The sequence below is a fragment of the Ammospiza nelsoni genome, chromosome 6, assembly GCF_027579445.1.
Source record: "Ammospiza nelsoni isolate bAmmNel1 chromosome 6, bAmmNel1.pri, whole genome shotgun sequence".
NCBI classification, from domain to species: Eukaryota; Metazoa; Chordata; class Aves; order Passeriformes; family Passerellidae; genus Ammospiza; species Ammospiza nelsoni.
The window spans coordinates 49,297,955-49,312,613 of record NC_080638.1 but is presented as its reverse complement, the minus strand read 5'-3'; the positions used below and the strand labels follow the sequence as shown (position 1 = coordinate 49,312,613).

General features: G+C 39.7%; 1 protein-coding gene across 2 annotated transcripts in view; it reads right to left on the bottom strand.

Moving 5' to 3' along the window:
- Positions 1–2,854: 2,854 nt before the first annotated feature.
- The window catches only part of UNC79 (unc-79 homolog, NALCN channel complex subunit), a 108,760-nt gene continuing 96,955 nt past the window's right edge, over positions 2,855–14,659 (bottom strand). For both annotated transcript variants that reach the window (XM_059474170.1, XM_059474171.1), the window contains 6 exons: positions 13,956–14,131; positions 12,152–12,338; positions 10,597–10,794; positions 8,354–8,431; positions 4,814–4,855; positions 2,855–4,126 (listed from right to left, as the gene is read on the bottom strand). In XM_059474170.1, coding sequence (XP_059330153.1) covers positions 3,926–4,126; positions 4,814–4,855; positions 8,354–8,431; positions 10,597–10,794; positions 12,152–12,338; positions 13,956–14,131 — 882 coding nt within the window. In that variant the 3' untranslated portion in view covers positions 2,855–3,925. The remainder of the gene's footprint in view (positions 4,127–4,813; positions 4,856–8,353; positions 8,432–10,596; positions 10,795–12,151; positions 12,339–13,955; positions 14,132–14,659) is intronic.

The window sequence follows — 14,659 nt, the reverse complement described above, 5'->3', positions numbered from 1 at the left end:
GCAAGTGATGTGCTGTAAAAGCCTTTGTTTGTGTGACCCTGGGTGTAGCTCAGGCCCTGGCTCTCTCCAGAGGCACAGGAAAGCCCCTGGAGATGCCCACGCAGACATTAACCTCGCGCTCAGGACACGGGTTATGTAACCCAGCAGCAGCGGGGCTTTAACCATTGCTTCATCCAAAGTGCCCCTTCTTGTTGGGAATTTCACAGTTCAGCACACACTAAGTTAATGCTTTTACTAGGTCAGGCTTTGTAACAAGCATCGATTTAAGCAGCTTATTACGACAGAAGTCTGAACACTGTTGCTAAATGGCAGCTCCCTGTGATCCTGCAGAGGATGGATTCTGCTCCTGCTGCCACACACCCCGAGACACAGCCCTGCTGGGAGCCTGGCAGGGCAGAGATTTGCTGCTGCCGCTCGGGAGCATTTTCAGGGAACACCAAATGTTATTTACTTCCTAATCTTCCTACAGAATATAAAGAATTGCTGCTCTGGGCTATTTCAGAGAGATAATGTGAGTGACTCATTTGAGTTGTATATTGACCTCAGGCACTGTAAAGATACATTTCACAGTGCTTTAAAAAACTACTAATGCAGATTTCTGTACTTCTGAACATCCCTAGAGTGCACTTCAAAGATTTTCCTGAAGTCTTAAACCACACATATCTGGTCAAGCCCCATGTTATTTGTTGTTATTAGTCAAATACCCCTAATCATTGGTCCTATCATCTTCCAGGCTATATCCCCTACACTAAAGCAGCTTCTTAATAACTTGCAGTCCCAATTTGCCTAGGCATAACAGCTCCATAAGAACCATATTAATTATAATCAGTGACAGATACATACTAAATCCTATGTTGAAACATGGGAGTAGTTTCTGTGACCAACTCTTATCTCTAAACCCAGAGCTGAAACCAAATCTCAATTCCCACAGTGTTAAACTGTTTAAAGACCTGGATTCAGCAGGTCTGTCTTTGGCTTGTATTTAATTTTTAAAACTCCCCACCACTGTATTTGCATTCTTTTTGAATTTTGCCAGTCTGAACATAGATGCTTTGTAGCAGATTTTGCTAGGCAGGGAAAAAGCTTTCACCATGTTGCTTCCATGCATTATCCACTGAGACGCCTGATCATAGATTCTCCTTTCCAGCAGTGAGTTTTAACAAGCTTTCTAAGGCTCTGCTCTTCTCCTGCAAATCATCTCTTCATCCTTTAGGCTTCCACAATTCCCATTGCACCCATCTGAGCTCACCCACCTCACACCCGAGGGCCTCAACTTCCCTCCCTCTCCTTGTCTTTCAGTGGTCTTTCAGACTCACCACTTCACAGCATATCAAAATACAAAAATCTCTCTCCCACACATCCCACTTTCAGGGGCCCAACGGCACTTCCATTTCACTAGGGTGACCCCACCCCTACACCTGGGCCCCCTATCAATGTGGTTACCTAGCAAAGGTATCACCTGTGTGGCAGGTACAAAATTGAAGCAGAGTTGAGGGGTGGAAGGAGTGAGTCCCACTGAAAACAAAGACCACAGCTCCTTTTTGCCCAAAGTTCCAGCTGCCTACCACTCAGTATGGTACTGCACCCCCATGAGCGAGTGACAGACCTTGGGATGAAAGGAAGGGATCCCACAATCAACAAAACATGGCTCAACCACCAGCATTCTGCAGATGAGCAAGGAAGGGCCTAGAGAGAATCACTATGGAGAAAATCCCCAAACCCTTCAGAAAATCATGCTGGGCACCCCTCTGAAGTAACTGGATATTAATGAACACAATATGGGGAATAAACATAAGACAGGAGAGCTAAGAGTCCCAAGAGGTAAGATCCTGCATGAAAGAAGGACACAAGAAAGACAGTTAATATTTGAGAAAAAACTTAGTTGAAGCTCAAGAGCATGCAGCGCTGGTGCATCCCCCTCCCTGCCCCTCCTCAGGCCTCACTATGATCTCAGAAAAGCTCCTCAGGCCACCCCCTCTGAGCAGGTGCTGCTGATGGAGCCTGGCTGCCACCCCACTCCTTGGAGCTCACTTTCCCCACCACCTGCTGGGAAGATGCAGAGGCACCCAAAGACTTCACTGAACTCCAGGGGGATTTTTCACAGGGACCTTGTACAAACTCCTCAGTATGTTCATGGTGAGTAGTACATTGGTGAGCAGGGGATGGGAATGTGCTGCAGTAAGGGTACTGTGAATGCTCTCTCTTGGATTCTTGTGTTTGTTAGGTGTAGTAAGATAGGCTTCTAAGGGAGTTGGTGTGATTGTACAATACTTTGTTAAATTGTTTAAATTAGGCTGTCAATTAAGTGCTGTTAAACCTTTAGGCTAAAAACTGTTGGTCACGTCTGGGGCTCACTTTGGTAAGGGGGTCCACTCTGAACCTTGATTCAGTGGGAGGATGTCTCATTCCTTTTATCCCTACTTTTTTTTCATCCCTAGCCTCCATGTAGTTAATTTTAGGTTGCTTTCAGTTTTAGATTAGCCAAATCAATTTCTTTCCACTGAAAGCACACAGAGGGGCATATTTTAAGCAAGCTAACACATGCCTGATTTTCCTTTGTTTCATTGGTTGGTTTTATTTTTGTTGTTTTTGTAAAGCATAACGTTACTTTAACGGCATATCTGCAAACATTTCCACTTTTATTTCAGCAAATGTGTTGAGGGAATACTGACCCTTCACAAAACCTGAAACGTACTCAGGCAGATTGTGAGAGTGGTAATACAGACTATGAATTTAATACCATCCCAATATACAACTTAATGTTTGTTATTTTTCTAACCAGTGCATTACAGAATAAATACAGAAAATACGACTGGGATTGCACAGATTTAAGTATTTATTACAAGAGGCGGCAAATCATTATGCTTTCAAGATTTTATGTAAAATCCACTGAGTTAATTGATTCTCCTTAGATTCCAATGGGCTTTGTCTGAGTTTCCTAATGATATTAAAATCCATCTGTTATTAAACATCATGTATGCAACAGTATGCAAATGCTGGGATTTGTAAATATCATTATGCAAAAGTTCAAGTCCAATCATGCTCCTCTTGAAGTTTGCAACATAAATTCTGTAGACATCAATAAGAATAGATTTGGAATATCTTTTTAATTGCACTGTATACAAGTATCGACAGAAGAATACAATAGAGTAGTCACAAAATTAAGAGGCTTCTATGAAACCTACAAAGTAGAGCAGCATAGAATCAATGAAGTAAAAGCAGTATTTCAAAAAATAATAAATCAGACCTGGCAGTTTTGGAAAATGTACTGAAAAAAACCACAAATTAATTGGCACAGTTTAACAACCTAATTTCTAAGTGCACTTCATAACAACTCTCCTTACAAGCTGCTGTTTTCCCAGAAGATGATGACAAAAAGCCTCATTAGAACATCACTGTTTTATAGTGACAGATTTTATTGCATTGCCAGCTGTGAATCTAAAAAAAAAAAAAACACCTCCCCCCTAAAAACTTATATAAAGGTTCCTAAAAACCCTATTTTCTTTTGTAATTGTCAAAAAATAGCAACATAGCACTTCCATGTTTTTGAATACCCACAATTCTATTTTTAAAAAAAATAGAAGTCAAAGAAAAGTGATTTTTGTTTAGCTTCAAAAATAATGTAAAGGAACATTTAAGAACATTTCAATGATCAGAGACATATGTACAATATGGTAGATTTGAGTCCAATCCATGTTCATGAAAGCAGACTTAGAACCTGTTGATCCTGAGTAACTGTAATTATAAACTGGCAGGAGCAGGCTCTTAGCTTCACCCATTATAAGCTTTTTCACAATCTGTCCTAGGCTAAAAAGTGTAGATACAGTATATACTCTGTATACGGATTTATACAAAAGGTCTTTTACAGCTCTAACCCTGTTATTGCTAGGCTAAAAAGTGACTATTTTGGAACAAGTTACATGCATCATAAAGGGTAAAACTGAGATGCAGCTTCTGATGACTGAATTTCTACTTGAGCCATTTTAAACTGGGTGCACTGCAGCCACTTGCGGAGCACAGACGAGCTATTGTTCATCTGTCCTGACCCCTGTAACATCCTCAGGCTGTGATGGTTGACATTGCTCTGGATGGCTTGGAGGCGGAGCTGAAGTCCAGCAGATAAATGCTGTTGAAATGATGCAAAGCATTTAGTTTCTTACCTTTAACATGTACATTAATATAGCAATGTGAAGGGTATTGGTTTGTTGGCCAGGGAGTTTCTTACACTTCCCCATGTCAAATTTCTTGCTTCCACATCCTGCCCTGTGGTGTTGCCATAGAAGGCAAATGTGTTTACAGACACAACTCCATACTGAGACCAACTCCAAAATTTTCTTCTCTTCACCAAAAATCTCTTGACTCACAAACCACAGCGCACCATCTTCCTCTCCCTTACAAAGAGGGCCAGATGGTAGTTTTACCCAAGAAAACAGGCCCACAGTATCTTCTCTAGAACCCACAACTATCTCCTGAGTCAAGAGTCCTAACCCTGATTTGTCAGGGAACTCTCAAGCCTAAGGCATTAAGAAAAACCACAGCTCAGGGAACAACCAACCTCAGTAAATAGCAAGGAAAGGCCCCAGTGCAGAACCTGGGGAGAGGAAAATGCTCCAGCAGGGAAATGGATAGAGCAGTACTGACTAGAGGGCAAGTGTCTCAGCAAATGCTCATACTTCAGAGCTTCATCTCAACTGCATATGCTACAATTATCTGTCTTCACACATCTTATTTCCAGAATTTACAGAAATGTAAATTATTTTAAAATTTATAGAAATGTATACTATAAAAGGGCAAGGCACTAGAAACAACTTACCTTTAGGTTTGACTGTATCATTGGCAACCACATTGGTATGAGCTGCAAGAAGAAGTGCATTTTGTTATTGTACAAGTGACTGTAAACATGCTACAGTTACTGTGAGACAGAGAAGGATACATCTAATGCATTTAGCCATTTGAATTGGCACGGTCTGAACCACAAATTTGAAAATGGGGTTATTTTAAGTACTTCGAGAAGGTAAATCTCAGCTGTAAAGAAGCCATTTTCCCTTGTCTGTAGCTTGATGAATCACCTGTAGCAATTATTGATAACCTGTTTGAGGTAATGATGAAAACACAGAATTAAACTTGTTACAGGAAGTCAGTTATTACTTTACTTGTAAGGGTGTTTCTGTAAGTGCAGGTGAGCAATATTGGAGTAAAGAGACTAAACATTTTGCATGGTGATGTATACATCAAGAAATGGGAAAAAAATGTGGTGGTTCTTAATAACAGGTCATATATTTAAAGGGTAACCAACATTTTTTAAGCCACTAGTCACATCAGTGCTTCTCTGCAGAATGTGAGATATTCTGTAGGCTGGGAAGCACCAGGTAAAATCTATCCAGAATGACAAGGTAAGGAGGTCTGAAAATTTGTCAGCTCTGACTGGACTGGAGTTACACATATTTCAGATTCCTGCTCTTCATAGAACTTTTTCTTCTGAGGAAGTGGAACATGACAGCCCTATGAAAGCCAGAGAGGCATTTCTAGTAAAAGTATTAATCTTTTTCAATATTAATTTAACCATTGAGGTTACTGTTCTAAAATATTCCTCCAAATGGCATTAAAATTTGCAATTTACCAATTATGCTACTGGAGCTGCAAGTTAAACCTAATCACTATTGACAACATTAGATAAGGAGCTGTTTCCCTTGTGCAAGGAATGATAATTGTTTCAATTTCAGTGCTCTCTTGCTGGAGAATCATGCAACTCTGTCAGGACTCATTACTTAGTCTACCACATGAAGAACCATAGTCAAACCACAGCATTTCCGGACAGATGAATGCCAAAAGAGCTGGAATGCAGCCAGATGCAGCAGATGTGTGAGCTCTGCACACCCTTCCGTGGGCTCTCACACTAATGAAGTGCTCAATAAGATGCAGTGACCACAATCCCAAGGTGTGGTTTTGGTGAGGAGGGAACAGGTCTGGAAGCCATGCTCCACACCCCACTGCCATCAACAAAACATCCCTGACAATTCAGTCTGGCACTGATGGAGCTCCTGTGGAGTTAGCCAGAGGAGGCAGAACTGGGGTCAGAAGTACATCAAGCAAGAAGGGAAGCCAGGTAGAAAACTTAGGGTACCCCTCTGCATCTGAACCAATTTACTGGACAACTTTTACAGTCAGCTGTGAGAATCAAGCACTTCACATTCAGTTCATCTTGTCCCAAAGCAAGTATCTAAAATAGATCAAGATGAATCATGTCCAAAAATACTGACTGCAAAGGGCACTCATGGAAACTAGCTTTTATCAATATCTCTTCTGGACAAATCTAAGGTCAGACACAGATCTTTGTCCTCCAGCACCAGTTCTGTCTTGCAGGGTCTGGACATATTTAAGGAAACGAACATTCCGCTGCATGCACAAGCAAGCAAACCATCTAGTGCTACAGCTGCCAGATAGATAAGTCACACAAGAAGACATTTTTATGGAAGCACTTGAGTTTTGTTAACTAATCCTAAGCCAGATTTTCTTCACAAAGGAAGAATACAAAACACTAGTCAGAAAGAACAGCTGGAAGAACAGAGTGCTGTCAGACACTATCAAAATTTTGAGTTCATATTTTCAACAGAACTATACTGATTCCAGTTTAAATTTTAAAGGGAAACCAGGCTGTATAACAGGCTGGTCACGGTGCTGTTCTGGCTCTCCAAATCTGCTGCCTGTCCAGCTCCCTAAAAAGCTACACAGCAGCTGCTGGGGCTGCCTAAAAACCTTGGGTCTCTGCAAAAGGCCTTAAGCTGTTCTTGTCTTCACTGTAGGCACCCAAGTTCCTCAGAGATGCATTTGATGGTCAAAGATGTGACCAGCAAGGTACTGGTCTCCAACACCAATGCCTAACCTGCTATGGCCACTTTCCCAGTTCCTCTGACATAGAAAAGCAGCAGAAAAGTTCAACACTTTCATTTCACAGTCACTGAAGAAGAGACTCTCTCAAATCTGATTTTTTTTTTAATTAGAGAAGCCACTCACTGGTTCCTGTGTGAATAAGTTTTGCATCATTGTGTCTCTGAAGGACTTCAAACATACAGTAAGTCCTAAATCATGGCACTTATTTTTCACATCTACAATAAATATTTTTACAATCAGTTCAGAAAAAATAGTGATCTGGAACTATGAATCCTACAGTAATGTTATGCATGTATACTGTTCATGCAGGATTTCATTAGGTAAAGGGGATTTGGTCACCAAAATTTTCTCTTCCATCTCCCACCCACTCAACATGAAAGCTTAGCACCTTAACTCAGAGTTCCACAGTTTTATGAGCTTGATTTTATAGTAACAACAATGTCCTTTTAACCTGACTTACCATTATATTGATATATGCTCTCAAACATAACCCCCTGAAAGCATTAATTTGATTTGTGACAGGGATTTGGCCCTAAAGGCCTCTCTTTTCACAGCTTTAAAGGCACTCTTCATCTTTGTCAAATTCTGAACATCCTGGACTGGCTAAAAGAGAAGCCCATATGTCTTTCAGACACATCCATAATCACTTTAACAGCCCTTAGTGACAGAATTTCTGTAGTGAATCAAGACATTACAAATCTGTATTTTCACAATGAGTGTGAATACTTTCATGTTGACATAAAGACCTTCAATTTTAGCTACTTTATTTTCAATTCTTGCTTGATCATAAAAGACTGGAGTAAAGCAATAGTCAGAAATTTCCTTTATGGCAACAGAAGAACTATATTAACCTTAACTACTTATGTGGAAACTCTCTTGCACTGGGAAAACATAAAAAAGGATAGTAAAATTGATTTATGCTTGTGAGACTACCTCAACCCTTCTGCAAACAGTGTGATGGAAGACTGACTATGGATTTCCAAAGAAACAACTCATATAATAACAGGAAAATCAATGTGGCAAAAAGTTTTTGTTATCCACCTAAAAGAATGTGAGGCTCAGAACACAGAAGAGATCAGCAAAGGACCTTTGCTGAGTAAAAGATGCAGAATGGCTGAAAATTCAGGCTGTAGCTAGAGGTTCTCAAAGTCAGTGACATTAGTTGTGTCTATTAGAGGAATAAGATCATTACTGACATTAGTGGCAATGGAAATAGGAAGCAGATTAGATGTTCATTAAAAAAAAATCAGGAGAACTTGAATTTGAGATTGTGGTCTGGTCTTAACACAGATTTTATTTTTCAGTATGCTCTGCTAGGGTATATTGTGGCATTAACATTCAACCTCAGTCTCTTCCACTCTCTCTTTTTTTGAGCGGGAGAGAAAGCACAGGACAATACATTTAGAAATCAGAATAATCAGGCAATATAATTTAGTACATATTCAGGGTAGGGTATGCCTACCTTTACAAAGATAGTAGAGTTGCATTCTTGTAAAGCCTCCATTAAACTGATCACATGTAGGCACACCATTTCCACCATCTTGGAAAAGAAAAATCAAGCGTAAAACCACATAAATATCCAGCATAACAATGTAGTAAGATAAGCCAACAGCCTCTAAGAAGAATCTTCCTGTATTTGCTAGGCAGTTTATTAACCACTGACACACAAGATGAAATATTACATGAGCACATATGGGATGTTTTTCTTTGTTTAGTTTTACCCCAATGTGGTAACAGCTACGTGTTAAGTATTTCAACCTTTGATGTATTTTAATTCTTACCACACATCAAAACAAGCTGTCCTTGGCTTTGCTCTTTTCAGACATCACAAACTTTATTTATGTCTTCACTATGCAATTCTCATCAATCTATGTGTCAGAAATTGTTATTTTTATTTATTTAATCATTGAAAATTAACATTCTCACAACACCCATCTTTTTATCCCCCATCAAAAGACAATTCATTGTTTTCAACTGACAGCTAGTCCATAATTCTTCCATTTTGTATCATAATGTATGACCGATGCAAATATCAGTTATTTGGTAGCAGACAGCTTTTTATGTTTTATATTGTGTAAAGTCACAGGTACAAGACAAACATCCTGAGCCAGCAATGACTATTTACAGTGCCTGTCTAAACTACATGTAAATTCCCCTTGATAATAATAAACTCCGCTTTTATGTTGTGCTTTTCATCTTCAAAGTGCTTCACAAACACTAACTAACCTTACAACACCCCAGTGAGACAGGCAAGTATTACTATCTACATTTCACAGAGCAAGAGCTGAGGCAGAGAGCTTAATAACTGTGGCTCTAAAGCTACATAATGATATACTTTCAGAGAAAGGATTGGAACTTGGGACTTCGCAGTCATATTCTCATCCTAGGGCTTGACAAGAGGCTTTTGTGTCTGACTAAACAACTGGCTGGCTGGAAACACAATGCACACTTCCTGTTCCTTCAAAGGGAGCTTCCTGAACTGCTGTTCCCAGCAATGGCTTGTGACCCACAGACACCCACCATGTCAGAGGCTAAAATATCATCTAGGGACAGCTTTAGGTGGTTCTTGCCTGATATGGACAAGACACAGGAAATAACAACTGGCTAAGAATTTCAATTGCAGCCCATGCAATTACAATTACAAGGGCAAGGTCCATACCTGCCTGGGATGGAAGATGTTTCACATGGGGAAAGGGAAATTATATAAAGCAATTTCTATACACATAGCAGATCTACATTTAAAAATAAAAAGAAAACCCAAACAAACCAGGAATGAAAACCTTAGTAGCAGCAAACCTTAAAAACCTAAACCTTAAGAGGAATGGGCCATGTATAGAAATGTTTCCCAAAGCTAACCTCAAGCTCTCCAGAGCCAGAACTACTAGTGAACATCTCAGTTAAAAAGTTTTGATCTGTCATGACTGTCTGAGATGTCTGGACTCTCAGGAAACACAACAGGCCTTGCCCATCAGAAACAAGCTCTTAACCCTAAGCCTGCAGGCACACAGAATCATTAGTCAGGGGTAAGCAAAGGAGCAGCTATGAGAGGCTGCTGGAAGCCCTCTGGGTTCTTATTGTACAAAGGTGCTCCAACAGAAGAGAGTATTTGGGATAAACAAACATTTAAAGGTTATTTCCAAGAAAATTATATGGATGATTTCTGGACACAGTGAACATTTCCCTTTTAAATCTTATCTCTAGAGATGCCTCCTTCCACTCATTCATTACTCAAAAATGTTTCAAGAGATATTTATGTAGCTTATTTTTGATGAATAACCCATGAATTATGGGTGGCCAGATGTCAGCAGTTGAGTGTTTTTTCACCATCACATGGTAAAAAATAACCAAATGGATATTCACAGAATTATCCTAGAACAGTTCATTTGTGCTATAAGGCAGAGTCAGATAAAACAACAGACCACATTTAAGAGCAGGAATATGTACAAAATGAGATGTGATGCAAGGAGCTCATAATCCAACAAGCAGCAGCTCAAGCTCCTGATGCTGTTTCAGGAAGATTCTGGCTACATCCTGTTTCAGGCCCACTGTGAGGTTAAATCACAACTAATTAGCTATCCTTTAATTTCTCAAAAGCATCAAAGTCACTTTATGATGCTATTCATAGCCTGTTGTATTCCACTGAAACAGAGCCAAGCCTCCTCTGAGTTTAATCTGTGCTAAATCTGTCTGCAGTACCTGACTTACCACTTTGTTATGTGCCATTAGCTGCAGGATGCTGGGTGTCACTCGGCTCCAGAACTCCAGGGCTGTGAGGATTGCTGTAAAGCTAAATTCGTTCTGATTCTGGACTGTCGGAGCTACTGCTGTTTGTTCACAATACACTGTCCAGAGCTGAGCAAATATAAATGCATGGAACAGGGAACACATGTGCAGAACAGATGTCTGTAAAAACAGAAAATAGAAGTAAATGTTTATTTAAATAACTCAATTGGGAGACAGTGCAGAGGCTTTCACTCCCTGTCACGTGTCCCGCTGTGCAGTTTTGCCCCTCACTTTCCCATGTTTCCCTCCCATTAGGAACTAGTAAGTCAAGTACACTTGATAACATCTTTTTCTTTTCCATGTTTATAAAATATTTTTTATATTTTTTTATATTTAAAAAAACTGGATTTGCAAATATGTTCCCATGCAATCTAAGTGCCTGGCATGAAGGTCAGTCCCTTTAAAAGAAAGTTAGTTTTGCAAAACAGATATTTAGGATTATTTCTGAAACTTTCTTGCAGTGGAAATCTCCACTGCAATCTGTGGAAGGCCTGAAGGCTCTGGCACATATGACACCACTTCAGAACCTGAAAGGACAGTTATCATATAAAATACATGATTTTACATCTGTTCTGTTAATCTTCCATCCATTTCTGCTTTGCTGGGACTGCTCATAGTCACAAGGAAACAGTCAAGGAAAGAGAATTCAGTTTGCATACTCAGGCATGGCTCCTTGCTAATCCTTGTTATATATCACAGTGCCTGAGCCTCCAGGACTGCTGGACATTAACCACTTCATTACAAGAAAGATGCTTCTGGTCAGAGATGTTTTCTCAGTTTGCAAGAGCAAGAGGGATTCATGCTCTGTGGCAGCATGACTGCACCAAACATTGCAATGGTTGCTTGGTAACTGGAAAGAGGTATTTGAAAGAGCAAAAAAAAGGCCAAGGAAATGGATGGGAAGCACCAGTGTCTTGGCTGAGTGGAGGGAAAGAAAGGATTATTTTAGGTATAAGATAAATGTGTGATCATTCTGCTTCTGTCACTAATAAAAACCTGGTTGGTGTCAAAGACTGCTGCTATATTTGTGTTTAACTACTGTCACAAATGTCTTATAATCTGTAATAACTCTTCTTGTCCTGAAAACTTGAAGAAAAAAGTTGTGCTTGAATCATCACTGCTTGTAATTATTTTGATCATAAAATTATTACATGCTATCCAATGCAAATATACAACAAGAATAAATAACTATCTGAGAGATTTGCTACAGAGATGGTCACTGCTAAAGCTTCAATTTGGAATTCAGTTTTTCATTCCTCACTCCTGTGTTCAGACATTTTGAAATAGCCAAACCTCAAACTTAAGTGTACTAATTTCATCAGTCTTCTAGGCATGTAAGAAAAACTTTACAGAGATTTCTTTCCCTGGGTCCTGGGTTTTATTAAGCTTTTACCCCTCCTTTTATCTTACTAAAAATAAATGTTTGCAAAAAGGCCAATACAAAACACATCTCTACTTAAAACACATAATCCCTTACCTTTGATTGCTCTGGAAACCCAATCAGAATAACAATAAGGTGGTCAGCAATTTGTGAACCTGCATCCAGTGGAATAGGCATGCAAGATGATGGAGAATTTGGACAGACAACATTGTGTGTCAGAGACCCCAGAAGTAGCCAGGACAGCAAACGAATGTGTGAGACACATTCTATGAACTCTTTGGGCCTGTCAAGAAAGAGCAGATTTTACAATGATACTAAGTTTTCTGGCTTTCCCCAAAATATGGAGTCTCCTTATGCACAGTTGGCAGATGCAGTCTCAGTGTGCTGGAGACACAGATCATTGGGAAGATTCCAACCACACAGATCTTGGTGGCCTTGACATACCACATACAAGTCCAATAGAACCTATTTGGTGGGTCTAAAAAACAGTCTCTACAAAAGGTTAAAACGTTCACAGCTTCATTGCTCCCATACAGAATGAGTTTTTTACACAGATATCAGATGGGAAGGATTGCCCAAGTGGAAATGCTCCTCTCGGCTCCCCTGGACACCATGCAGCTGCCTTACCTCCACTGTGTTCCACCTCTCCACTGGTAAAGCAGAGTTAATTTCTGTGTTCTTGGGCATCTCCTTGCACATTTGGATTGTGTTTTTGAGGGCAGGGACTATGCTTTTTTGTGACACTTAAGTATTTGTCCACTGCCTAGTGCAGTGTCTAATTGCAAAGCAGCGTGCCTAGATAATCTAAAAAGGAAGAGCCCTTTACTGGTGCCATCTTGTCTGTCCCTTTGCTGCTTGTCTGTCCCTTTGCTGACTAAATAATCATTTGAATTCATAGGCACAGGAAGAAAATTATTGTTTTTCCATCAATAAATCACTGTTTACTAGGCCACTCTCCCTGCTGGTTTTAGTTTCTAATTTGCTGTCATTGTCAAAGACTCATATTACCCATGAGGCATTCCATTAATTTTTGGTTTTTAATAAAATCTGATACAATGCTCTTCCTCAAGTCCCTATACAATCTTAAAGTAACTCATTACTTTCAATTCAAAACATGTGTTCCTTTTTTTTAACATGTAAGAAACTAAAATGCAAGGATTTAAGCACTCCTAAAGCAGATATTCTCCACATATGCAGATGCAGATGTATCTAAAAGGACTGGAGCCTAAACACCTTAGTCCCCAGAATCCTGGACAGTTAGTCTAGGACAAAACTGGGACAGGAACACAGGTTTGTTTAAACATAGTCCACTTGACTACACTCAAAACAAGTCACTTGTCACTGTAACACAAGGGACAGTACTCTCCTTTTTTTAGAAAATAAAACAGTGTACATCAGGATTTCTCTCAGTGAAAAGGAACATAAAACATGTCTTGAGCAGGATTTCTCTCATTTAACTGTAGCCAGGTGAACTTAGTAGTTTATCATACATCAGTAGGCCTACACTTTAGTTCTCACTCATTTGTACTCCACAATTTCAATGGCCATTTCCTGTTGTATTGTCTATAATTCAGAGAATATTTTCTATAATTCTAGGACTGATCAAGTGCCTGTGTGCTTTTCACTGTCTGCACCTAGACCAAGAATCAAGTTAAATTTCCAGTGTTACTCCAGTCAAGCCCCTGGAGTTACCTCCACTATCCTTTTGTCATGTACTTTAAATATTATATTGACAAACTCCTCAGTTAAGGATCAGGGAGCTGCCGAGCAGCTGTTTCAATGTCCCACTGCCACCATTTCCTAGTGTGGGTCTTATCTATAGAATCTGGCAATAGAAACATAATTTTGTGAAGATTTCCAACTCATTTTAGTATTCCATTTTGTGTAAAAGTGTTCTCACCCTTGTTGCATTGCTGAAGGAGGATGGTAGAGCCAAGGCAAGTACCGGATCACAGCTTTGTTGTCCCTGTGGTTCCCCCGGGTGATTTCCATAGCAGCAATCTGAGCTAAACCAACTTTCAGATGTCCACCAAAGGTGTCCTCATGCAGTGGCTGAGAACAAGTCTTCATGTGACTCTGCAAGGCAAAGATCTGATTTCCTACCCACCCAAAAAGAATATTTTGCTTGAACTAAATTCTTCCAAAACCCAGCATATTCTATTTCACTCCCCTTCAATTCCTTCCCAGCATCTCTGTGTCTACAAAACAAAGCTCAGAAATAGATTTTTTTTAAATTCTCCAATCCCTATATTAGTAACACCAGTATGATGCAGATCTTTCCACAGAGGGCCACAATTCAAAGAAGCCATAATATAATAATATAAAGACATAATGTAAATTGGGCAAAATGTATAGGCAGCTTTTGTATCAGTAAACTCAACAGCTGATAAATACAAACTAATGCTTGCATATCCAGAGAGGTTAGGTAAAAAGGAAATAAGCTAACCATTTAACAAGATAGCATCTGGGCAGGAAATGCCTTCCATGTGCAATATCCCATTTACATGTTCAGAAAGAAGCTCTCAGTTATTCTCCAGCACTATGTCTATATTGCACTAGTCAACTATACTGCACTGTTCAGTTACAAATGCCTTTAAGCTCTGG